The sequence below is a fragment of the Heterodontus francisci genome, chromosome 37, assembly GCF_036365525.1.
Source record: "Heterodontus francisci isolate sHetFra1 chromosome 37, sHetFra1.hap1, whole genome shotgun sequence".
Taxonomy (NCBI): domain Eukaryota; kingdom Metazoa; phylum Chordata; class Chondrichthyes; order Heterodontiformes; family Heterodontidae; genus Heterodontus; species Heterodontus francisci.
Window position 1 is genome coordinate 23,139,649 of NC_090407.1, and position 27,542 is coordinate 23,167,190.

A 27,542-nucleotide genomic window follows, 5' to 3' on the forward strand; every position below is an offset into this window, starting at 1 on the left:
ATTCTTGCAGAGTTTCTAACAATGAGTTCGGGATAGCAGCTGCCCTACTGTTGGTCACACATTAACATTCTGAACTGTGGATGGTGCTTGCTGCAAGAAAGAGGAAACAAAAAAAAGGATACAAAAAAGGAACCATTCTACCTGAAGAACAATTCGGACTGGTGTCTGGGTATACTTAGAATCCAATTTTTGTGTAAAACCCTTTTCCTGTTTCTGTTGAAAGATATGGTATCCTCCTGTTTCCCCACTGGAACTCAATGAGTATGTCTTTTATTTTAATTAGTTTCTTCCTGCAGTTTTTTTTCCTGCAGAAGGTGCTGGCTCATGCTAGGATGAAGTTCATGTGTGAAAAAGGACAGTGAGATCTAGATTTTCCAACTGCAATGTAATAGAAAGAAAGACTTGCATTTGTATAGCACCTTTCATTGCCTTATGACGTCCCAAAGCACTTTACAGGCAATGAAGTACAGATGGTAATCCATTCATTTTAAATAGGTTAGGGTGGCATTACCATTGTAAAACCTAGGTCTGAGGATCAGAAGAGGTAATACAGCTGAACCTACTGCTGTTCTCACCTGATGTTCATACAAGGCTATTTTATTGCTATCAGGAGCAGGAGCATCGTGTCATCGTGTTGGCTTCGATGCACACTCAGTGATGACCTTTGTTGCAAGCCAGTGCATTTGGAAGTCATCACTCATGGTTAATTTCAGAGATCACCATGTCTATGAAAAATGGCTGGGGATGGCCTCAGATCTTTAACAAATGGACACTGAACCACACTTTACACATTAAGCAGCTCCACAAAAAGCAACCTAGCGTCACTTATCACCACACTTTAATGCAAACAGACTGAGTTGCAAATCCAGAGATCTCTCCACTGCATTGACAAACACCAATGGTGATTGGCAAGCTTGAGTTCAGGCGACTGGCAGTGTGCAACTGGGCTGAAGGGTGAACATCTCAGAGCTGTACATCTCCTGATCAGTACTAAATCTTTGATTGATCTTTGAAAGCATAAATATGTTTTGAAACAGGTTTCTTTGTAGATCTGTCATGGCACAAGTTTTTGATAATCTTTCAATACATATTCAATGATTATATGGCTGCAATTTTCTCCTGTTTACACTTGATGTGAGAAAATTGAACTTGTGGTATTGTTTGACTCCATTAATCATTAGATCTTGCAGAAAAGTTATTTTTAAGCAAATAAAAGTCCTTCTGGTCTTCTTCACTATCACTTCCAGATTAGTTATGGTTAGTGTATTTTTGATTTATCATGACAAAAAACAGCTGATTATTATATTGTGTTGAATTATCATAATGGAGCAGTACATCAGGCCAATGGTTTTCTACTATTTTGATCGTGAAGCATTTAAGGAACATGAGACTCCATTTGGAAGCCAAGCAATTGAATAAATGCAGTCGCTAGGACTACAGAACATACACCCCGAAATATGCCCTATGTCATGCCCACTTTGCTGATGTCAAGTTGGTAAAAACTGACCAACTATGGCCTCCTGATTGGACTCACCGTCAGTGAATTTCCAAGTACAGCAGTTGAACTGTGACATGTCTTCATTTGAATTCACCTCCCAGCATCTCCACTGCTGCAGTCAAAGCAGCAAGGCTAGGGGAAGATGTGATTTGTTTCAGTGCCGAGGATCTGAATGCGCCACAGGTAGTGGTGCTGATCAGGAGACCAGCAATCTCATGATTATTTTAAAAAATATTTAAATAATTCTGTTTTTCACATGACATTGATGTTGTATAGGCTTATCCAAGGCCTGGACTATTTCTTCTAACAGGACTTCTGTTATTCCTGGTAATGAAATCACAGCATTCCCCTGATTCCAGCTGCCATCCGGATGCTCTGTGAGGAACTTGCAGATCTTTTTGTGCATTGATTTTGTTTTGATGCCTCAGAATAGACACAGGCAAGTATAGGGAGAAAGTCTGCCCAAACAAAGCAGCTTTGGCCCATTGTTCAATTCCCAAATTTCGACTGTTAAAGGTAAGCATGTGTTTGAAACTGTATGCAATGCTTGCTCTTAAAATACTGTTCTTAAAAATGGAGTGGATGTGGAAGAGTGAAGCATCCAAAGGAAATAGCCTTGTTGTGTCCTCATAATTGGTGCATCACTGAGGTGGTTTTCTGTGTCAGGGAGACAGACTTATCTGGATCATTTTTCAGTTTGTATTTGCTCTCCTTTATGGGGCAAATGGACTCTTTCTATGTTGGAATAGCTCTGTGACTCCTTTAAGCTATAATATCACATACAAAACCTATAGGCACATTAAAGCATATTGGCTTCTACTATGTATTAGTACCAATAAACCTAGTGATAACATAGCAGTTACTGCAGAATTATAATAACTCTTTCCATAGAAACATTTTTTCAATAAACCTTACAAATTAAATCTACAAAGACATCAATTTTCTAATCACTGTTTTGAGTGGCACATGCTATTATTAATGGGCGTAGGAAGCATTCCTCTCAAAGACCATCATATTGGAGATCAGTGCAAGTGTTGCCACAATTTTATTTTTAAATTTAACTTTAAAAAGCATTTTGTAAATGATCAAGTTATCTTAGAGAAGATTGTAGCAGATGACAATACTCATTTAACACTGCATCTACTCTGGCCTTGTTGTGTTTACAATTAAGGTAGGTAGGAGAAGGCTAAATGAAATACTGTAACACTTTACAAAAATTAATCTAAGTGTCATTTTGCTTAATTTCTCCTTTCAAGACTGGTTACTAAAGTGTTTTTTTTTCACTGTCGCTAAGCTACTCCTGTTTTAAGAGCTGCAATTTTGATCTGCTTGGCTGATGCACCTTTGTTACATTAATGCAGAAATCAATGAGAAAATAGTTAATTGCAAAAAAGCTGACTATATTATTGAAAAGACTGTAAATTCCATCATTTTCCACTTAATCAAGATGAAAGTCATCAATGTTTTACTTTGAACGTAAATTGAAGACCTCAAGCTCAAATTTTACTTCCGCTATTCAAATAAATGTAATTCCATGCAGTTGAGATCTTACAAATATTATCAGTCTCAAACACAGATGTGCGATCATGTACTCACACACACAAGGCATCTTTTCATGCCACTCTATCAAGTTAGCCTGGGTAACTTGTCAGAAGACTGAAAACTTATTATAAATACGTCAAGCCTATTTCGTGACGTGGCAGCACATGACAAAAGTAAATTCCATTCCTAAATGTAGGAATGCTCTGTATTTAGTTATCATCTTTAATTAGTTTAAAATCTGTGACGCTCCTTTGTGTCCTTCTGTTTTCTTCTCATTATTCTATGGGAGGATGGGCTTCCACAGAGTGGAGGGAAGCTCCCTGACCTGAGATTTACACAGGGCCCATTTGAGACAGCATGTTGTACATCCTTCAGGAAATGAAATACAAAGGAGAATGGGTTGACAACTGACATTGTTCCTTTAAAATCCATTCCCTGTTCCTTTAGGGATTTCCATTAATAAAAGCTGCATGTGATCATACACATCACCCCAAGCAAGCTTGGAGATTCTAAAAATACATCAAAGTTACACTGCTCAGAAACAGGCCATTCGGCCCAACTGGTCTGTGCTGGTGTTGATGTTCCGCACAAGCTTCCTCCCACCTTACTTTAGCAAACCCCTATCAGTATAACCTTCTATCCCTTTCTCCCTCATGTGTTTATCTAGCTTCCGCTTAAATCTGTGCTATTCGCCTCAACCACTCCGTGTGGTGGTGAGTTCCACAATCTTATCATCACATGTTGAAACAGTACAAGACTCGTGGTGGTGAGGGAGGATCCAGGGTTTGTGTAAACAGACTTTTTATGGGATCAGCTCTGGTGAGATGAGATATTTTTCTCACAAGTCGTTACAATCATTATTCAAAATTAGCGTGCAATATTTAAAAGAGATTTCAACAAAGCTTACATTCATATAAAGCTCCTTACATAAAAGAATATTACAAAGTGCTTTACAAGGAGCCAGGTACACAGCACTCCATACTGCATTGAAGTATCAGCCTATATTATGTGTTCAAGTCCTGGAGTGGGGCTTGAACCCAAAATCTTCTGACTTCGAGGTAAAAATGTTACCACTGAGTCAAGGCTGACAACGAAGCAATTGTTTCAAAAATAGGGGCCAACACAAGCTCCTCAGAGTAACTAGGAATGGACACTAAACCCAGCCTTGCCAACACTCAAAGAACTAATAAAAAAACCTGGAGCTCTCCATCTGATTCCCAGCTCTTTCGCAGTGTCTTGTTATATTGATTTTTGAAATTCTGTTTTAAATTGTATTATAATCATTGCCTCAAAAGCCAGTGGTAAAGAACCCTCTTAAGAAAAGTAAATGTTACAACTTCTCCATTGGTTTCCTAGCAATACTCCTCAATCTACACCTTCTCATTACTGACTTGCCAGCAAGTGGAACAGTCAGATAGAATTTTGAAAATTTCCATTTGATTCTGCCCCCTTAACTTCTCTGTACTTGTGGAAAGATACCCAATTTTTGAGCCTTTCTTCTTAACCATAATCTCTCAATCTGGTATCATGCTCGACAGTCTTCACTGTACCCTTTCTATAGTTAAAGTATCTTTCTTATATCTGGGCACCCAGAACTATATGCAATATTCCAACTGTGGGCAACCAATGATTGTTCAAATTCAAATTTATACAGAACCCAGAATCCCATTTGCTTTTTTATACTGCACTTCCACCTTGAAGGGTTTATTTGTAGGTATCCCTCGATCTTTCCATTCCTCCATTTTTAAGAATCTTACAATTTGGTTTTACTTTATTGCTTCATTCACTGTTCTTGGAAATAAAAAAAAAATTCACTGTTCTTTCATTTGGCGGAATGCCTCATCACCAGAACTTTCATACAAGCACCAAGATCTAGCTTGGCTGGTGGTGAGAAGAGCCCTCCCTGTCAGATCCTTCCTGCACGCCTGGAGTCTCACACCCTCTGCACAATGCCCTCGAAGTGGCTGTGGTGGGGAAGAGACAGTTGCCCACCTCTTTCTGGAATATGGCTTTGCAAAGCAAGTGTGGAAAGAGATGCAGTGGTTTTGTCGAGGTTCATCCCAAGCAGCTCTGTAACACAGGAGTCTGTGCTCTACGGGCTGTTCCCAGGGACGCACACCGAGACAAACATCAACTGCTGCTGGAGGACTATCATCTCAGTGAAAGACACCCTTTGGTCTGCCCGAAACTTGCTGGTCTTCCAGCGCAAAGAGTTGTCCACGACCAAATGTTGCGGACTGGCACATTCCAAGGTCCAGGATTACGTGCTGAGGAACGCACTAAAGCTTGGGGCAGCCACAGCAAAGGCTCAATGGGGAAAGACCACTGTGTAAGGTCCACCCCACCAAGCTGAACTGAGGGGCTGGACCAATGAAAAAACCTTCAACTGTATCCAGAAAATATTTGGTTTGCTGTAAAACGTACATAGCATGTAAAATGAAATGGGAGGGTTGTGAGGCAACTCACTCCTGTATTGAAGGAAACTGATCTCTTTTGCACTCCTTGTATTTTTTGACTTTGTGCTTTTTGGAACTGTTTGGTAATGTATTTTTTACAGTTTTTTATGAATAAAGTATATTTTGGAAATTAAAAAAAATTCACTGTTCTTTCTCAAAATGTACTACTTAAAGTTCTGTACACTGAGCTACATCTGTGTTCTGTCTGGCCTCTCTGCTGATCTCTATACATCCTCCTGAATCTCCTGCTCACAGTTTGCAGTATCCACTAATTTAGCATTGTCAGCAGAGTTTGAGATCATTCTTATATTTCCTAACTGTTTATATTAGTCAATCTCCTACTGCACATGCAGAATCCAGATCAAAGACAGAATTCTGGAATGTTATAGTGCAGAAGGAGACCATGCAGCCTGTCGTGCCTGTGTCGGATCAAGTAGTCCAGGTAAAGCAGCAGTTAGAGGGCAGGAGATAATTGGACCAGGACACACAGCCGTAATTCAGTCCCCATCTTAAAATCAATCGTGCTGCTCTTATTTTTACATTTCCATTTTAAATTCCTATGTTCCCTGGAATGGAAAGTGTCTATGTAAACTTGCCACACTGTAACTATATCTGCGGTGATGCTGCAGCTCGTCAGTGGTTTAATTACAGCATGACAAGTTTCCATTAGAATTATGAACATGGGAATTTATAATGGAAAAGGTCAACAGGAAATGCATGCAGATGCAACATTTAATTGCTTTACATGGGGGAAGAGGAGCCAATGGAACTGGGCAAGGATTAAGATGATTGCAGTGTGGGACGTTGTAGGGAAAGGACTCAGATCCCAGAATCCTGGATTGGGTTAGATTACATGAAGTTTGTTGAATAATAGAAACAGGGAGTCTTGCAAGGAGAGCATTTGAAATGTTAATCCATTCACTGATGAAGGTGCAGACGAGAGCTCCAGGAGCAGAGGGGTGAAATAGGGGTATAAATGCATAGTGTTCCAGAGGTGGAAGAATGCAGTCTTACAATGGGCCAGATGTGTAGTAACTCTGCCTCAGGGACAAGGAGTATGCAGCTGATGTGCAGTACCAGGCTCAGCCTCAGTGAAGAGCCAGTGAAGTTGATGGAATCACATGCCAGTGAGAGACAAACAGGTTTGATTCACTTTTGCTAAAGTTGAGCTGTAGGAAGTTTTGATCCATCCAGGAGTTGATGTTGGATGGGCAGCTAGATGGGAGCAGTAGCATTGATTGCTGTCAGCAGACATATAAATCCCTTACTTGTGCATGTTACAGAGGTTGGTATTTAGATGGTGACTGGGTGGGGGGGGGGAAGGAAAGCACCAGGTTGCCTTCAGAAACTTTTTCTCCTTTTTTCGGACTCCCTTTCCTTACCAGGCTGTTACAGCAATGCAGAACCTCGGACCTGAAGCCCTCTGGACTCTGCTAAATTCCAATTTCATATATTTATATTGTGGCTTTTCCTCCTTATTCCTCATGAGAATAATTCTGGTCATCAAGAGGAGACTGTTCAGTATTATGGCCTTTATACAATGGTCAGTAAGACCCTAGTCTACTCAGTCTGGTGGCTTCCACCTTGATTCCTTGTCAAATCAGCCTGGCTCACAAACTGATTAACAATTTGAACAACTTCACAATAAATGTTACCAGGAAGAAAATATAACATGTTGGCTCCTTTACCTTTTATTAACATGAATTCCTAGGATATGGGAGTCGCTAGCAAGGCCAACACTTACTGCCCGTCCTCTGTTGCCCTCAAGTAGGTGAGTAGCCAACCACCCTATAGGTGTGGATGTGAGGCTGACAGTGGGGTGGAGGTTCTGGACAGCAAGTTGGAGGGAAAGCAGCTTCAAGGGGATATTGTTACTGTTTGCCAGGAGCATGGAATGATTTAGTGCAGCGTTTGTGTACATCATACATGATGATGTTTCTTGTCAGATGTGCTCTCTGGCTCAGTCTGACCACATCAGCACAATATCCCCTATAAAAGCTGATGGTGCACAGAACCAGGATATATCTAGTAGTAAACCCAATTACTATTACCACTCCCTTGTTTAACCTCTAGGGATATCCGCATAGCTCTTAAATCAGGCTCACTTCTGTGTCCACTGCATCTTGCATACTGTGAAAGTACCTAGAACAATGTGCTGTAATCGAGGAATAATTCTAATGATTAAAGTAAGACTTAAACCTAGGAAGCCTTTTCACGATTTAAACAAAATACAGTAAGCAAAGACATCCTGATCCACAGAACTGGACTGATGGCAGCAATGATGCCCATTATTCCACAGCTGCTTTTATCCTCATCTGGCAGTTTTACAGGCACAGAATTAATGACCGTTTCTCACCCCTCTCCCGATATCAGGCCACTCAAGGTCGCTGCAATTTTTCGTCATCAGGTCAAAATCTCATTGTCGATAATGAATTGACAAATGAGCAGAAATCTGATTACAACAAATGAATTCACAGGAACTGCAATCGGAAATGACTGGGAATGATGTGCGGCTGGGATTTTAATAAAGAGAAATGGCGCCTCTTCCCTTCTTGCAGTTACTACACTGGATGTAACTGACAGCAGAAATGCCTCAACTCCAATGACAGCGCAGCTCATGACTTAATTGTATTTATTGCAGCACTGCTTCCCCCGGTCACTATTATTAAGGTGTATGTCTTTCCACACCGGCAACCCGTGCATCATCATCTAAGAAAAGGTTGGCGGCTCCCGATCACTCAACATTTTGGACAGATTAATTACTGCTGAAATTGCAGGACATTACAGGGTGAATCTTCACCACTGATCACAAGAAATTGCCCGCACGCTGCGCCGTCCTGTTTAAAGAGGACGATTTAAAATGAATAAATGCAAATTTCTTATGCATTTTTTGGGATCCCATCCCAGATCACGTTTAGTCCCGCCATGCCATGTCTCAAAAACCGCCATCCCCACTTCTGCAAGAAAAAAACTATTGTCACAGAATAATTATGCAACATTGTGTACTGACAACAGTACTCTTCCTATCTCCGCTCACGAAAGTGTGTAACATTAAATGGCTGAAATACTAAACGGCGACAGACAGTATTCAAGCTCAGCTGCTGGTTTGAACAGGAGCTCAATGGAACCACAGTGCTGCCTCGCGTTTAAAGCCTTAAATTCATATAGTATATTTATAATTATCGTTGCAAACACAAAAAATAATTTCATATTGGGTCTACCAGATTTGCACGTTTTAACTGTATTGCTTCCAACATAGATATGTATTAAATCGCATTGGGATCTCCATAGCAGCATCCACTCTCAGAATCAATGAATCCAGCCAAACAACATAATCCATATCCAGTAATTGCACACCCCTTACCTGAACCGAGGGGAATCTTTCACACACTCTTCAAAATCCACTGTCATTTTGCTACTATTTTTCTCTCTAGTTTGGCATTCACCCTTCATTTAGTCTGCTCATCGCCTGATTGGAGAAAATAAACTTGAGGATTTGCCTGCGATCGTGCTTGATTTAGTCCAAAATGGTAGGAACGGTGTGCATTGAATCCCAGACTCCCAGAGCCATTCTGTCGCTCCCTCTGCCTCTTTGCTCGGATACAGAATATCCGCGAGCCGAACCCACGCCTCTGGGAGCTGTCAATCAGGCGGGAGTGAACGCCCTGCGGTCGGGCGGCGCTGTGACGGGTAAGGGGGCAGCCATTTTTGATAAAGGCACGGGCGGCTTCGTGACAGTAGCCAGCCGGTAATTGATTGGGCATTCATTAAAAAAGTTTCCTAAATCAGATGAAAGAAATGGGGGCGGAATACCCAAAGAGACAAATGCACAGGGATGAAGTAAAAAGAAACAAAGCAGTGAATTGATCTATGTGCATGAATGGTGCGGAGCGAGATAAACACATTTTAATCTAAAGTGCGGCCTAGTTTAATGTTCCAGCTCCTGAAAATCAAACTCTCCTCCATTTAACATTCTGTCTGAATGACCTGAACACAGACACCCCTGAACCCGCGGCCGCACCGCCACCACATTCCCTGGTTACCGACGTCCCGCCCTGACACACGATCGCCTGCCGCCTCCCGGCAACGTCCCTAGCGCCGCTTCCCATTGGTGTAAACCATATGATGAAATCAGACGTACGTCACCACTCGAGAAGGACCCTGAATGCGCCCTATCTCTCGCACTCGCTGAACAATCAGGACCGTGTAAAATGTGCCTGCATAAATGTCCACTCATCCTGAAAGAGCCGCAGCGCCAGAAAGCGGCAGAGCTAACTATAAATATAGTATAAACTATGAAAGGAATGCTGAATTAATTCTGTGCTAATTTCCGTCCGTTAGTTGTTTGTTTTGCTGTCAGGCCGTTATTGCTCTGCTCTCGGGTCCTGGCAGCCGCCTGTCTCTCCCAGAGAAGGAGTGAAGGCGGGTTGTGTCGGTAAAGCAGCATTAGGCAGTGTGGCCAATGGCGGGGAGGGCGCGATATTTAATATATTTCCAGTACTGCGGCACTCGGTACAGGTGGGTGCAGTCTCCCGTCTTCACACAGACACATTCCCAATTGTAGATCTAGTTGCCCTGCCCGCTCACACGAACTGGGAAAGGCCTTAGATTGATCCCAGCTCCCGGCTGTTTGTTGCTCTCTTGACCCAAGTGTCTTTAGACTAAGGAAGGGAGGGAGATTCGACCAGATAACCCCTCATGATTGTCAGGTGACTCCTGTCCAGTGCACATGTGTAGACCTCAGCTGAGGACAGGATCAGATCCCTGGATAAACAGGTTGCCCCACCCCCATCCCACTCCGCAACATATGAAAAATAGCCGCTTAAATGAGGCGCCAGAGGGCTCCTGACACTGACCTTATCATAAATGAGTGGCTTTGGGAGGGGAGAGAAATGAATACATTTCAACTTGATTATACGGATCTTAGTTTATGATCAGAAAACCTGTTTCACAGCGTTGGCCGCCACCGTGATCAGACTCAGGCGGAACATCCCAGAATGACATTTCAATTCATATGCAAGTTTCTTTGATACGAGGAGACTATGATTTAGCACATAAGTGCCAAAGACTTGCGGGTTGATAGGTAAATTGGTCATTGTAAAAAAATGCCCCTAGTGTAGGTACGTGGTAGGAGAATTGAGGGAAGGTGGGGATGTGAGACGGAAAATGGGATTAATGTTCTTCTTTGGCCTCCTTGTCTCGGGAGACAATGGGTAAGCGCCTGGAGGTGGTCAGTGGTTTGTGGAGCAGCGCCTGGAGTGGCTCTAAAGGCCAATACTAGAGTGACAGACTCTTCCACAGGTGCTGCAGAAAAAATTGGTTGTCGGGGCTGTTACACAGTTGGCTCTCCCCTGGCGCTTCTGTCTTTTTTCCTGCCAACTGCTAAGTCTCTTCGACTCGCCACACTTTAGCCCCGCCTTTATGGCTGCCGCCAGCTCTGGCGATCGCTGGCAACTGACTCCCACGACTTGTGATCAATGTTGCAGGACTTCATGTCGTGTTTGCAGACGTCTTTAAAGTGGAGACATGGACGGCCGGTAGGTCTGATACCAGTTGCGAGCTCGCTGTACAATGTGTCTTTGGGGATCCTGCCATCTTCCATGCAGCTCACATGGCCAAGCCATCTCAAGCGCTGCTGACTCAGTAGTGTGTATAAGCTGGGGATGTTGGCCGCCTCGAGGGCTTCTGTGTTGGAGATGCGGTTCTGCCACCTAATGCCAAGGATTCTCCGGAGGCAGCGAAGATGGAATGAATTGAGACGTCGCTCTTGGCTGACATACGTTGTCCAGGCCTCGCTGCCGTAGAGCAAGGTACTGAGGACACAGGCTTGATACACTTGGACTTTTGTGTTCCGTGTCAGTGTCATTTTCCCACACTCTTGGACAGTCTGGACATAGCAGTGGAAGCCTTTCCCATGCGCTTGTTGATTTCTGCATCGAGAGACAGGTTACTGGTGATAGTTGAGCCTAGGTAGGTGAACTCTTGAACCACTTCCAGAGCGTGGTCGCCAATATTGATGGATGGAGCATTTCTGATGTCCTGTCCCATGATGTTCGTTTTCTTGAGGCTGATGGTTAGGCCAAATTCGTTGCAGGCAGCCGCAAACCTGTCGATGAGACTCTGCAGACACTCTTCAGTGTTAGATGTTAATGCAGCATCGTCAGTAAAGAGGAGTTCCCTGATGAGGACTTTCCGTACTTTGGTTTTCGCTCTTAGACGGGCAAGGTTGAACAACCTGCCACCTGATCTCGTGTGGAGCAAAATTCCTTCTTCTGAAGACTTGAACCCGTGTGAGAACAGCAGGGAAAAGAAAATCCCAAACCGTGTGGGTGCGAGAACACAGCCCTGTTTCACGCCACTCAGGATAGGAAAGGGGTGTGAGGAGGCACCGCTATGCTGAATTGTGCCTTTCATCTTGTCATGGAATGAGGTAATGATACTTAGTAGCTTTGATGGACATCCGATCTTTTCTTGTAGTCTGAAGAGACCACATCTGCTGACGAGGTCAAAGGCTTTGGTGAGATCAATGAAAGCAACGTTGAGAGGCATCTGAGAGGATTAATGTAGGATTAGTATAAATGGGTGATTGATGGTCGGCATGGACTCATAGGGCCGAAGGGCCTGTTTTGGTGCTGTGTCTCTATTTGACTCTGTGTGTTAGCAGGAATCTACCGATTGCCAATCAGTTCAAGGGACCCTGAGACTACCACCTTGAAGGATTTACTATGTGTCCTTTATGTGACAATTGGTAGATCTAGCACTGATCAGTGGCACTACTATTTATTTGCTGCAATAGCAAATAAACAAATATATTTGTGTCTTTTCAGTTGTGTACCTTATTACCAGCTGCATTCTAATATTCAGTGATTTCCTATGTCATGATAAGTTCCACATTAGATATGTAGACAAAATCCTTTCATTAAACATCACAAATGGTAGGCTTTCTCTGTAGTAACTCTGAAAGCCACAGGTCCTCAATGGGTTTATCTTCTAATGCAGTCGATTGCGTAGTAGTACCTCTGTTAATTATGTAAGGTGACCACTAATACAAACACTATATTTCACTCTTTACAGTGGAGTAATGAAAAGTCCTTCACACCAAACTGTTCTTGGGGTTCAGAATTACTTGGAGGTAAGTGACAATGTTAAGTTACTACCATCACATCTCAAGCTGGGCTTTCCTGCACTAAATTTGGAATGCATTGTATTAACTGGTCTCCAATAATAAAATGAGTGACTAAGATACAGAAATATATTGGACAGATTGTGGCTTAAATGAGATTGTGGAGTGTCACGAGCTTCAGGAATCCTACGTACACTGCTTTCCTTGTTTTCCATAATGCTTTCAAGCTAGACTATTTCCTTTAGTTGGGATATCAATGATGAAGGGTCATCAATTTAAAATTATTACTGAGAGTGAGTGAGTAGAGCAGGGTTACAGGAATTATACACAGGATAGTGGAAGCATGGAATTCTTTACCATAGGGAATGGTTGAGGCAAAGATCATTGCATTGTTTAAGGGAAAAGTGGATGAATATTTGAAATAGAGTAAAATACAGCAATGTGGGTCGAGAGCAGGGCAGTAATGTTGGAATGTCCTGATAAAAAGCTGGCCGAAGCATGATGGGCCAAATGGGGCTTTTCTTGCACCTTCATGCAACCCTCATGAAGAGGTTGGAGGCTATGGGAGTACAGAGTCAAATCTTGGATTTCTCCAGGTAAAGTACTCAAGGTATAAGATCTGTATTGGGATAGATACAATGAGTCAATGAATCAATATGTCTGGGAAGAGGAATGAGGCAGAGCTGCCAAGTACGGACAGAAATCAATAACTGCAACAAATGTTATCTTTGTTCTAATGAATACTTTTGCAATCCCCTGGAAAGCCATAACAGATGTGGAAGCACCCTTAATCCTGTCCCAATGATTAGCCCACTGTTCAACATGGTGGGTCGAGCAAGTCCACCAATAACACATTATCATCTGTGAAAAGTAGTATTACAATTCTTTCTGAATCCCTGAACTAGTAACACTGTTTCCCATCCCATTCAATGGCTTCAGCACTGATGTGCTGGGTGGCATTGTAAGGAGTGGTTTGTGTATCTGTTTAAAGGATTTAAAAACATCAAAATAAAGTCAATGGATACATTTGATCATGTTATCAAATAATCTTGTCTTTAAATAAAAACAGAATGTGTTGGAAATTCACAGCAGGTCTGGCAGCATCTGTAAAGAGAGAAACAGAGTTAACGTTTTAGGTCTGTGACCTATCGTCAGAGCTGGCAAAGGTTAGAAATGTAATCGGCTTTAAGCAAGTGAATTGGGGGGGGGGTCCGTGGAGAAGAACAAAAGGGAAGGTCTGTGATAGGGCAGAGGGTTAAACCCTTAGGGCTGAACGTGAACAGTGGTGGTCTGCCCTTGTGGGCCACACGTCGCAGAGCCATCGCAATATTAAACCCGGCGGCTCAATTTAAATGGCCGGGGCTGACCACCGCCACCCCCCCCATCCCACCTGATGACGTGGAGGGGGCTGGTGGTCCGTCCCTGGCGGTTTTGCGCAGGTGCGCACGCCATTTTTAAAGGGCTTTGAGCACTTCCATTTAATTTAAATATTTAAAGAAAGAGGTTACAAACATTTTTTAAAACATTTGATTTGCCCCTCTCCCACCCCTCCAATAATCATGTAATGCACTATTATCCGTCTCTCCACCTCAAAACACTTCCCTTACCCACCTGACCGCCCCACCCCAAAGTTCACAAACTGCACTGTAACCCTTCCCACCATCCCCTACACCAACTGGATGAGTTTGACCTCGCTCCCCACCTCCCCACTGGAAAACCTACCTTCTCCCCCCTCCCCACCAATGTTCCGCCTCTGAAGGTGCGGGAGTGCCGGCCACCGGCACCAATATTGCTCCGGGCTGGATGGCGGGAAAGTGACGATCATTAATTCAGGTATTTATATTAATTAACATATTGAAATCTGGCTCCCATCGCCGAGCAGTCTGGAGGCTGCCACAAGGCCTCGCTGCCACCGGCAATATGGGGCCGGGCCTCTCCCGGAGACATTTTCCAGCTCCCCACCCCCCCTCCCCCTGCCATGACCTTTGATGTCAGGGGTGGGGGGTGTCTGTAAAATTTAGCCCTCCATTTGCACATTAGAAATTTTAGCTAGTGAGGGAAAAAATGGTAGAATAAAGGAGATATGAATTTATAATGCAGTAAAGTTGACAAAAGGTTTTGACTAAAGCATGACGGCAGGAAGTCAAGTGGCAAGAGAGGAAACATGCACACTTGTAAGATTTTTAATCTAGAAGATAACACAAGTATAATAGCCAGTAAAATCATGAATATTAGTGTAAGCAAAATATACAGGAGTGTTGTAAACAGGATAACAGTGATGCCTTTTGGGAGAAAGACTGAGCAGAGGTAATATAAACTAAACCTAGAAGTTCACATACACAATCTTTGAAGGTGGCAGGACAAGTTGATATCACTGTCAAAAAGACATACAGGATCCTTGGCTTTATTGATAGAGACATGGAGTACAGCAAGGAAGTTATGGTAAACCTTTGTAAATCACTGTTAGGCCTCAGCTAGAATCTTGCATCAAATTCTGGGCACCACATTTTCAGAAGGATGTCAAGGCTTTGTGGGGAGGGAAGAGGAGATTTACCAGAATTATACCAGGAATGAAGGACTTCAGTTATGTGGAGAAGCATTGATTGTTCTCCTTAGAGCAGAGAATGTTAAGTGCAGACTTAATAGAGGTGTCCAAAAATTATGTGGGCTTTTGATAGAATAGATAAGGAGAAACTGTTTCCGTGGTGGGTGGATCAGTAAACAAAGGACACAGATTTAAGATAATTGGCAAAGGAACCAGAGGAGAGGTGGAGGATCTTTTTTTCACACAGTGTGTTGTTGTGATCTGGAATGCACTGTCTGAAAGAGATGGTGGTAACAGATTCAATAGCAACTTTCATAGGGCAATTGGATATATACTTGAAAAGGAGAAAGTTGCAGGGCTTAGGGAAAAAGCAGTGCAGGGGAGGGAATGGGACTAATTAGATAGAAATTTCAGAGAGCCGACACTGGCACAATGGACCTATTGGCCTCTTTCTGTGCAGTAATGTTCTGTGATTCCATGATTCTATCTACAGATAGCGTGGAGTCTGTTCCAAACTTGTAACATATTTAATAGTTTCTATGTCTAAGAATGCAGGGTTGGAGCAGTTCACAGCAGAAGTTATGCGGCTTCCTCAAAGTCTGCCAGGATGTTCTTGGCATTTCGCTGTTGGATGAATCTTTAATGGTCTTTGTTCAAATAACAAGTGCAGGGCAGCCGCCAACTCTTGCCTTGATACGGGAAAGTTTGAGTAGAGCTGTGTGATTTGACTTTGCCGTCAGTGTAGCATGTCTGCGGTATAGGTGCGGTGGTCGGATTAAAAGTAATGATTACTGAGGGAAGCGTGAATAGGCTTTTATTTCACGCTGGTTGAATTGGCTGATACTGTACAAAAGCTGCAGTATTATGAGCAACCGTGGTCCTTTTATGATCATGCTGCCACGTCCCACCTTGCTAAGTTTACTTGCATGATGAAACCACATGCAGCGAAAGTCATACCTGAGCTGTTTACAGCCAGTTAAGTACCTTTTTGAAGTGTAGACACCGTTGTAATGTAGCCAGTTTGTGCACAGCAACGTCCCACAAACCAAACAGCAATGAGTTAATGATCAGGCAGTCTGTTTTATGGCGGAGTTCTGTTCCAGAGACAACAACTGTCAGTCTCTTCTTCATGTTTGAGCTTACACAATGAGCATTAGGGGACTGTGTGGCCCTGGGGCACTGCAGTCTATTTTAACCCTATTCTCACCCAATGCCTTTCACACTTCCCTTTCTGGTAGAGATCACTACCAGTCAGGCCTGGGCAGCTCCTGAGCCCAGAAACACTGACGCCAATTGGCAGAGCTTTATTGTAGAGCTTCCCTCTAGTCTCTTTAATGTAAAATTGTAATATTTGTAAAATGTACTTAAGTATAAATGCAAGACCATATTTTTTGAAGTAATTTCTCGTCATTTCATACAGCTAAAAGTTCATTCAGTAGGTAAGTGCACACCTGGTCTGATACTGCTCATTGATCTGTGACCTTTTCCAACCTTGACATTTACCTTGTTTTACCCATTTCCTGTCAATCCATAAAGCATCAATTTACCGTTAATTTGCTTGCTGTGCCCCTAGCCATTTCTCTATCCTTGCAGCAACATCCAACCTGCATTAAATTTTGGAAGTTGGATAGAGCCACGAGCCATTTTTGTGATTCCTACACACTGTGAGCAATGGGGGTGGTCATGTATTCAGTTTAGGATTTAGCAATGAGTAGTGTTTCAGCTGAATTAGAGATTCTGTGATGGAGGTGAGTAGGAGGTGAATTAGTACCAGAGACTGGAATGGTAGGCTTGGGTCAGAGTTGTCCTTCTGTTGCTGGTCACAACTTGTATGGATTTTGAATCCATTACATCGACAACATTCCTGTGGCCTTTGAATTAAGTATTTGGTGTCTGGAGTTTGCCGAATGGAATGTTACTTTGTGTCCAACTGGGATTTTCTGGGTGGAATTGTCTTCCAGTGTGAGATTAGAATGGTCTATTGTCCTGAGCGAGCTGATCTTAACTGGGAAAGCAACATTCCAAGGCTAGGAAAGGGGAAACAACACTCAGCATTCCCGCTCCCAATCCTTATCCGTTGAGGTTTGTTGATAAGTGCACCTGTGTGGACATCGGATGAGGACAGAAACGGGTTCTGCTGTGATGTCTTCTGTAGTGGAAAAGCCTGCTGACGTATGAAGGATGGTGACTTGGGGGACATACTGGACGTGTTGGTGCCTTGGGAACTGTAACACAGCAGAAGGGTCTTAAGAAGACAAAAACTGGCAAAAAAAATGGACTAGCATGTTGTTTATGACCTCATGGTGGGATTTATGTCATTTGAATTATATTTATGGAATCTGTGTGTGGTAATAACATAAATCTCATATTTCACAGATTCTCTTAGGAAGAAACCATTTTTATTAAAACCAGCTCTCGCTGATGCAGAGGAATTGTCGGTCAACCTCCCAGCCATTCTGCACCTTGCACTGTGTGCTCTTCTTCCTGCTGCCCTGTCTGTGTGTTGTGTAAGAGACGGACAGACCTGGGCCTGTCTCAGATTATCATTGTGGAATTCAAATACATTCTTTATTGTGGTTTTCTTTAAACTTGATTTGCTCCATATGCGGCTGTGATTTATCTCCAGGCCTGGAGCTCATTAAAAGGGGAAATTTCTGGCTTATAAAATTCTGAGAATCTTCTGACAAGTTATCCTCACAGATAGACGGATAGATTTGCAGATGAGAGACTACAGCACTTGACATCCTTGTTATTGAAAGCACCAGTGTCAAAATCTCTGCCATACAAAACTTTATTTTTTGGAGGGAGCAGAATGTTCAATCTGTGTCCCCTTTGGAATCATGTTTCCCGCCCTGATTTCTCCTCTGGTCTTAAAGATGCTGATTTTTGCAGGGTTACAGTTCCAAGTTGTGTACCATCTACAAGATGCACTGCAGCAATGCACCAAGGCTCCTTCGACAGCACCTTCCAAACCTGCGACCTCTACCACCTAGAAGGACAAGGGCAGCAGATGCATGGGAACACCACCACCTGCAAGCTCACCTCCAAGCCACACACCATCCTGACTTGGAACTATATCACCTTTCCTTCACTGTCGCTGGATCAAATTCCTGAAACTCCCTTCCAAATAGCACTGTGGGAGAACCCACAACAGATGGACTACAGCGGTTCAAGAAGGCGGCTCGCCACAGCCATCTCAAGGGCGACTAGGGACGGGCAACAAATGCTGGCCTTGCCAGTGATGCCGACATCGCTTGAAAGAATTTTTAAAAAGCTGCCAGCCAGACTCTAGACCCTCACCCATGCAGGTGACCATTCGTCACATTCAGTGAGTTCAGGCAGTGATTGTTCAGCTCTTTGGCCAGAGGGTTCCACTGCCTGTTCATTGTGACTCAGGCCTTCAGAACAGTACCCCAACCTTGAGGAGAAGGGGAGTGAAAGATTGCACCCCTTTGCTGTCAGCAAACAGTTTCTCAAGGAAGCTCTTAGGATGAAATTCTGAAATTATGTGCTGTGAAGAACAACTTGCTGGAATGGTTCTTTTATTGTATTGTTTTTGGGCCTTCCTCTTTCTTGCAGCAAGCACCAACCACAGTTCAGAATGTTAATCTATGACCAACAATAGGGTAGCTGCTATCCTGAAATCACTTGGCAGAAACTGCAAGAATTCGCTTTGGGTGATTCTTCCTTTAACCTGTATCCTGCTACCCGACCCAAACCCGATGGGACCCGACGACGTGTGTTGGGTTCGGGTCGGGTCAGGTTGCCCTTCCGGGTCTGGCTTTCGGGTTCGGGTCGGGTCGGGTCAGGCCGGGTCTGGGTTGGACACACACAGTACTACCTTTTGCTCTACTGAGAGAGAAAGGGAAGTTGAGTAAGTAAGCATCAAAATTTGAAAAGCCCGCCTGAGGTGGGAATCTGGGACGTCAAGGAGGGAAACGTGCATCTGGACTCCACAGACTCTGAGTCTGCGCAGTAGCATCTCTATGACGTCATCGCGCTCATGCTGCAGCATCCTTCCATTCCATCCAAAAGTGGTAAGTACATTGAGTGCACTATGGATGTAAAATGAATGCTGTCAACTGGAGAAAGTGAACATTCCGAGAGTCGGGTCAGGTAGGGCACGGGAAAAAAATGGAAGGACTCGGGCCGGGTCGGGCTCGGGTCCGATGTGGTTCTGTTGGGTTCGGGTCGGGTTTTTTTTTCCAGATCCGAGCAGGCTTTTACTGTATCCCTCACTGTGAAACGTCCACTAGCAAAGACAATACAGATTGCAGTAGTTTACGGAGTATTTCTTCCTCCTCAAATGCTGCATTTATATAGCACCTCAAATGTAGCGAAACGTTCCAAGGCACTTCAAAGGAGCCTTCTCAAACAAAATTTGACACTGAGCCACATAAGGAGATATTAGGACAGATAGCCAAAAGTTTGTTGAAAGAGGTAGGTTTTACGAAGTGTCTTAAAGGAGGAGAAAGAGGCAGAGAGGTTTCAGGAGGGAATTCCTGAGCTTAGGGTCTGGAAAGATGAGAGCATGGCTGTCAATGGTGGAATGATGAAAATTTGGGAATATGCAAGAGGCCAGAACAGTGCAAAGATCCAACTGAAATCAATACCTGAATAGCAGATAGCTAAGTGAATGGTCACACGCACTATGAACATGAGGCAGGTCCTGGGACTTTATGTACTATGGAAGAAACAGACCATGTGTGACATTACCTAAATATAATGTCACGACTATATTTTTATGTGCATGTGACTTCCCCAGAAATACGAAATGGCTTTATCCCATGGTAGGTGGAGGCTACATATCATTCAATAAATGAAAGCGCCCCAACAAAATAAGCAGTCGCTCATTAAAATGGAACTATGTTCTCTTAAAGTGCCCAATAATCCTAAATGTTATGGGAGCAGTGATTCTGTGTAGAATTTCTCCAACTGTCACATAAATTGGAAGTCCAGCCCATTCCCCCTTCATGTTATTGGACTGGAAGATCATGGGAATATGCAGGCCAGGTCCCAAATAAAATTTTTAAACAAATAAAACAATCCTGGGATTGCTGAAGCTAATCACTGCATCCCGACTGCCACCCAATTATGATAAACGTACACAGAACTGACCACTGATTGAACCTAGAATCGTCTGGTCAACTTGGCCTAGTGCGAACCAGGCAGTATTAACCATAGAAGGAGCTCAAATTTGAGGTTATTGCTAACGTCTGCTGATTAACTTTAAAGTACGAATTTAAAAAATAGTAATCCAGTTTTCCTTTTTTGTAGATGTTGTTCATTATGGAATCACTTGTCTAATATCTGTACATCCAGGAAAATGTGGATCATTTTTCTTATTAACTGATTAGTTATAACAACAGTTTGCATTTATATAATGGCCTTTGATGTAATAAAATGACCAAGGTGCTTCACAGGATCATTCAGACAAATTATGACACTAAGCCACATAAAGAGATAATAGGACAGTTTATTGAAAGCTTGACCAATGTCTTAATGGAGGAGAGAGGCAGAGAGGTTTAGGGAAGGAATTTCAGAGCTTCGGCAGCTGAAGGAACGGCTGCCAATGGTGGGGCAAAGAAAGTGGGACAAGAGGCCAGAGGGCATTAGAATAGGCGAGTCTGCAGACATCAAAAGCATAGATGAGGCCTTCAGCAGCAGATGAGCTGAGAATGGCGCTGTTACAGAGGTGGAAGTGGGTAGTCTTGAAGGTGGACAGCATATGGGGTCGGAAACTCAGCTTTAGGGCTAAATAGGTTGCGAACAGTCTGATTGAACCTCAGACAGTGACCAGGGAGAGGGATGGAGTTGGTGGCAAGGGAATGGAGTTTGTGACAGAAACTGAAGATGGTGGCGCCAGTCTTCCCAATATTTAGAGGGAATTTCTGCTCATCCAATTCTGGATGTCAGACAAGCAGTGTGACAAATCAGAAGCGGGGTCAAGAGAGGTGGTGGTGAATTAGAGCTGGGTGTCGTCAAATCTGGTGTTATTCTTTGGAACAATGTTGCCCAGGGGCACTATGCAGATGAGAAATAGGAGGGAGTCAAGAATAGATTGCTAGGGGTTTCCAATTTCAACTCTGGGCCTGCAGCTACGACAACTGTTTGTGTTTGGGATATGGAAACAACATTATCAACTACTCACCTTTCGTTTTTTCCCGTTGATTGGAATGGAGCAGCCTTCTTTCCTTGGAGTGGAAACTTTCAGTGTGAAGGGCAGTTGTTTGCTGATCAGAAATATCAGCCCATTCTTTTAGATGGGAATGAGCAGGCCCAGGTTTTGTCCACCCAATCCCATGTGAGCCTGGCATGCTCGATGGGAGTAAGATGAATTTCTTGCAGAAAGACCACATTTGTTTGATCTTTCTTAAAGGTTGGATTTTTTTTCCCTTAATTGGGTTGTTGACTGTCTGACTTCCAGGAATATTATTTTGATTTCAACCATCTTAGGAGTGACATTTGGTTATTATGTTTGGAACAGTAGCGATACAAGGCCTGTTAGTCTGGGGCTCTGTTCCCAGAGAAGATCTCTCATTTGTGGTAGGGAGAGGATTCTTGACCAAGACCAGGTTACTGTCTGACCCTGCCAATATTTTCCATTCTGCCTGTTAGGTATTTTCTTTGGGCCTCCTTATCTCGAGAGACAATGGATAGGCGCCTGGAGGTGGTCAGTGGTTTGTGAAGCAGCGCCTGGAGTGGCTATAAAGGCCAATTCTAGAGTGACAGGCTCTTCCACAGGTGCTGCAGAGAAATTTGTTTGTTGGGGCTGTTGCACAGTTGGCTCTCCCCTTGCGCCTCTGTCTTTTTTCCTGCCAACTACTAAGTCTCTTCGACTCGCCACATTTTAGCCCCGTCTTTATGGCTGCCCGCCAGCTCTGGCAAACGCTGGCAACTGACTCCCATGACTTCTGATCAATGTCACAGGATTTCATGTCGCGTTTGCAGACGTCTTTAAAGCGGAGACATGGACGGCCAGTGGTCTGATACCAGTGGCGAGCTCGCTGTACAATGTGTCTTTGGGGATCCTGCCATCTTCCATGCGACTCACATGGCCAAGCCATCTCAAGCGCCGCTGACTCAGTAGTGTGTACAAGCTGGGGATGTTGGCCGCTTCGAGGACTTCTGTGTTGGAGATACGGTCCTGCCACCTGATGCCAAGTATTCTCCGGAGGCAACGAAGATGGAATGAATTGAGACGTCGTTCTTGGCTGGCATACGTTGTCCAGGCCTCGCTGCCAGAGAGCAAGGTACTGAGGACACAGGCCTGATACACTCGGACTTTTGTGTTCCGTGTCAGTGCGCCATTTTACCACACTCTCTTGGACAGTCTGGACATAGCAGTGGAAGCCTTACCCATGCGCTTGTTGATTTCTGCATCTAGAGACAGGTTACTGGTGATAGTTGAGCCTCAGTAGGTGAACTCTTGAACCACTTCCAGAGCGTGGTCGCCAATATTGATGGATGGAGCATTTCTGACGTCCTGCCCCATGATGTTCGTTTTCTTGAGGCTGATGGTTAGGCCAAATTCATTGCCTTTCCTATCCTGAGTGGCGTGAAACAGGGCTGTGTTCTCGCACCCACACCTTTTGGGATTTTCTTCTCCCTGCAGCTTTCACATGCGTTCAAGTCCTCTGAAGAAGGAATTTTGCTCCACACAAGAGCGAAGTCCAAAGTACGGAAAGTCCTCATCAGGGAACTCCTCTTTGCTGACGCTGCTGCTTTAACATCTCACACTGAAGAGTGCCTGCAGAGTCTCAGCGACAGGTTTGCGGCTGCCTGCAATGAATTTGGCCTGTTAGGTTTATTCTTAATCTATTGTTATAACAGTTTTATTTTTTTGAACTAGAATCTTAGAATTCTGTGTGTTTTTTAAAAAAACTGAAAAAGGATTTTTCAGTGGACACAGACACCTGCAAATAGCTGCATTTTTTGGATGTTGACTTTGTATACCAGAATAGGAAAGCAAGCAGTTTCAAGGGAACCAGCCAGGGGTTTTGACCTCCTCAGAGCAACACTTTGAATGACAGAGGAGACTCTGTGTCTGGTCATGTGATCGGCTCAGGCCCCTTTGGACCCTTTTAAAAACCAGCGAGTTGGACAAAGAGCAGGGATTTGAAATCTGATTCTGACCTGCCTGGAGATCAAAGTGTAAGGCCCAGAAAAAGACCTGTCTCTGTAAAAAGGAGACCTGCATCTCTTGAAAAGAAATCCTGTATTTGAAAGGTGGCAGATTCCTATTGCCTCCTGTCTCTGAAGAATTCCTGCATCCAGTGTGGTTTCTGTTGCCTCCTCTGTTTTGGGAAATCCTGGAACCTGAAGAAAGCTTCTCCTGTTATACTGCTGCTTTGAGTCCTAAGCTGACCTGTTTCCACAGCCCTGCTGAAAGACCTATGTGATGTCTGCTGTAGCTGAATTTCCTTGAACGTCTACCCATCACAGACTGTTCATCAACCTTGTCTGGAGAGACTTCGGGTGGCATCTGACTATTCGACTCTGGGACACCTCACCCAACTGATGAATTTCCTACCAGAGCGTGACAAACTGAACTGTTTTATTATTCCTTTAATTCAAACGAAACAGCTGTAAACCAGAATCCTTTTTTTCTCCTGGTTAACTGTTTTTCTTAAATGTATGTGTGTGTGCATGAGGGCTAGGGAAATAAGGAGATTTCATATATATAGATTTATCTCATTAGTGGTTAAGACTTTTTTTTCTAATAAATAGTTAATGTTGTTGTTGTTTAAAGAAACCTGGTTGGTGTGCTTTATTCTGGGGTACAAATAGAGTTTTAATTGGCTATTGTTCAGTAGGTGAGAAAATTCATTGATATGCTGTGACCCGTGGAGAAGTGAGACTGAATTAACAGTGCATTTCTCCCACCTTGGTCGTAACACGATCATAGATTCTTTACAATAGTAAGTACAGAGAATCATGCACCACAGAAGGAGGCCATTTAACCCATTGTGCTGGTGCTGGCTCATTGAAAGACCTAATTAGTCTCGTTCTCCTACCCTTTCCATGTGGCTCTGTAAGTTTTCCTTTTCAATTATATGTCAAATTCCCTTTTGAAAGTTACTATTAAATATGCTTCCACCAGCTTTCCAGGCAGTGCTTTCCAGATCATAACAGCTCGCAGTGTAAAAAAAAAAAAAATCCTCATCTTCCCTCCGGCTCTTTTGCTGATTATCATATCTGTATCCCTGGTTACCGGCTCTCCTGTCAGTGGAAACAGATTCTGCTTATTAACTCCATCTAAACTCCTCATAATTTTTAACACCTCTAAACCACCCCTTAACCTTAATTTAAGTAGAATAATCCCACAGTCTTTCCACAGAACTCAAATCTCACATCCCTAGTATCACTCTAGTAAATCTCCTCTGCAACCTCTCCAAGGCCTTGATATCCCTCCTAAAATGTGGTATGTAGTGCCCAGAAATGGACATAGTACTCCAAGTGAGGCCTAAGCAGTGTTTTATAAAGGTTTAGCATTACTTCCTTCCTATTTATATCTTCGGACATAATTTATTAGTGAATAATTCTGCTCTCCCCCCCCCCCACCCCCCCTCCCTCCCTCCACCCCATCCCTGTAACCATGACATTAGGATGGGAGATAAGTGTCTTTCTGTTTGCCAGTTAGAGGGATGAGGCGAAATTTCATTCACCTCCATCCCTTGCATCCAGTCAGGTTTTGCTAAAGAACTTCAGGTATAAAACACCATTAATTCTAACTATGATGTACCGCACTCTTACCTCGGTTTGAGGTGAATCCACAGGTGGTGATTTGGCCGCCTGTGTTGTGAGGTAACCGTGAGGTAATGAAGCAGATGCTGCATTAAGCACACGGGTGGGTTTGCAATTGCTGTGTTACGTGTGGTAGGGCTGCTAGATGAGTCATCCATTGGTGTATCAGACTGATCGTTCTTTCAAATGGTGATGGGCCTGCAATGTATTTCCAGCAAATTTCCGCTTTTAAAAATTGGGGCTTGTCTGAAATCTCCCTCGCTCTTTATGCAGACCCTCACAAGGAAGCTGCTTTAAGAACTTTCCTCGAACAGAGATGACCCCTGCATCTCCCTCCCCCTTCTCCACTCCCATCATTTACTGTGAAATCAAACCTTGATATCACGTGTAGACTTGTGTGTGTCTTCCAATTATTTTGTCTTTCAACAGAAAGTCTTTGTTCTCAGGATTTGGAACTGATGTGTGTTTAGGAGCAGTGCCAATGAAAAAAAAAACAGGGCTCTCAATAAAAGGAAAAGCCGAAACTTGAGCTGCACAATCGCAGATTGTAGTTCAGTACATTGACGCCTACATGTGTTGTACACATGCACAGTTCTTGTGTTTGTGCAGCCAGAGGGCTTTGGAAATCATCTAGTTTGAGATAAAAATACCTCATATTTCTCTTATTCTTTTCAGCTTGGCTCAGTTGATGTCACTTTTGTCTTCAAGCCATTGATTCAAGGCCCACTGCAGGTCCTGAGTGTATAATGTAGGCCGCAACTTGTAGGAGATGCCACCCTTGGGATGTTAAGTCAAGGCAAGTCTGCCTGCTCAGCTGGGTGCAAAAGATCCTGTGGCATTATTTGAAGAAAAACAGGGAGTTGTCCCAGGGTGCTGGCCATTAGTCCTCCTTCACCTACCACCACCACGTCAGACTAATGATCATTCATCTCTCTTATTGTTTGTGGAATCTTGCTGTGTGTAGATTGGCTGCCAGGTGGGCATACCAAGCTGTAGTAAATAGATTTTAAAAAGTGCATTGGGCGTGAAGCTGTTTGGGGCTAGACTTTGCCAAAGCGGTGGAGGTCCTGTGGTCAGGGTCGTTTTCAGCTGGCCGGCACACTCAGGCAGGAGGCAGGACATCCCCCGCGATATTGCCAGGAGGAGGCAATTAAGAGCTATCAGGCAGGGTTGGCAGCCAATTAAGGACAGTGAGTGGGCCTTCCACACTGCCAACCCAATCAGAAGGCCAGCAGCTCTGGAGCTTTGGCAGTGCCACAATGAGAGGTGGCTCTCACTGAGGCAGCAAGGAGAATGTGTGGGTGCCTGGAGGTGCCCTCAGAAGGGGGCCAAGCAGAGGGCCTGGAGAACAGAGGGGTGGGGGCGTCATTTGCTGCTGTTGGCCCCTCCCTGCGACATGGAGCCTCCTGCTCCGATGGGGCCCCTGGGAAGCCACTGGGAGACTGCCTCCATGCAGCTGGTGGCCTCCACGCAGCTGGGAGGGGCCACACTTCCACTGGCAAAATGCCAGCTCCCAGGAAAATTGCCCTTAGTTGGGCCGGTGATCATTTAAATTGGCTGCCCGTCTCTGTTTGGCGGGCAGCCGAACCACTGCCATTCCCTCCACTGGGAGCCCTCCTAACACGGCTCTCCGGCATTTTACTGGCCCCTCCCTGTCTCCATTCCCACTACCTGGGGCAACGAGTAAAATTCCACCCTTGCTGTCTTGCCCTACAAGCCATGCCCCTTCAATCAGATTTCTCGATTTAAAAACCTATTTCCTTCTATTTGAAAGACTGTAATTGTGTCCGTGGACCAAAAGCTGGATTAAGTCCATCCGTCGAACAGCTTGAATGAGGCTAGTTACAGGTTTCCTGCAATGTTGTCAACCAATGTAGATTGGGTGCAGATTGTTTGACAAAGATTTCTGGAGCTAGAGAGCAGTTTTCACCAGTTCCTTCCAAACACAGTAATTATAGCAATATGTGGACTACAGGGAGCGAGTGGGAGAGGAAAATACAAAGCCACATTTCAGTCATGAATATTTGATTTTCTTCTCTTCTTCCAACTATTTTCCATTCCCCGTGGAAAGCGGATACAGAAGCCTGGAGAAATGTGCAAAATGCTTCTTCTTTTGGCAAAATACTGCAGTTTACCCCGCCTCAGAATGCAGGCACAGCTGTGCACTAGTTCCTGGGCTCTCTGCATTCGATCTAATGAAAACAGCTGTTTAAAAAATACTGCTTAAAAAATAATGATATGACAGATGGAAAGCATCCATCTGGCTTCTTTGGAGTTACAGTTGAATGTCAAGAGGGAAATCGGAAACAAAGTTTGTGCGTGAAGAGAAAGTGGCATTTAAAAAAAAAAGTGTTGTCAGTTTAGAATTATGGGCATTTACACCACAATGTTCCAGTCTGCGGTTCCTCAGGTTGCATTGTGTTTCTGCTGATAGTATGACTGCAGTGGACACTCTCTTTCAGTAAATATCACCACTTGGAAAATCTCCGCAGAATATTGCTGCAGTTCCATAGAGGGATAAGATCATTGTAGAATGGTCCATGTGAGGTGAAACCATCATACATGTTCTTTTCCTTCAACGCCTCCGCTCTCTGACCTCAAACTCTTGATCTCCTTACCTCCCCTCATCTT

At 43.9% G+C, this 27,542-nt stretch overlaps 2 protein-coding genes across 4 annotated transcripts in view; one reads left to right on the forward strand and one right to left on the reverse strand.

The window, feature by feature from the left end:
* acap3a (ArfGAP with coiled-coil, ankyrin repeat and PH domains 3a) overlaps nt 1–9,089 on the reverse strand; it is a 338,239-nt gene extending 329,150 nt beyond the window's left edge. For both annotated transcript variants that reach the window (XM_068017295.1, XM_068017293.1), the window contains exon 1: nt 8,861–9,089. In XM_068017295.1, the coding sequence (XP_067873396.1) occupies nt 8,861–8,949 (89 nt within the window). In that variant the 5' untranslated portion in view covers nt 8,950–9,089. The remainder of the gene's footprint in view (nt 1–8,860) is intronic.
* Nucleotides 9,090–9,908: 819 nt separating this feature from the next.
* pusl1 (pseudouridine synthase like 1) overlaps nt 9,909–27,542 on the forward strand; it is an 82,209-nt gene continuing 64,575 nt past the window's right edge. For both annotated transcript variants that reach the window (XM_068017298.1, XM_068017299.1), the window contains exons 1-2: nt 9,909–10,014; nt 12,571–12,628. In XM_068017298.1, the coding sequence (XP_067873399.1) occupies nt 9,959–10,014; nt 12,571–12,628 (114 nt within the window). In that variant the 5' untranslated portion in view covers nt 9,909–9,958. The remainder of the gene's footprint in view (nt 10,015–12,570; nt 12,629–27,542) is intronic.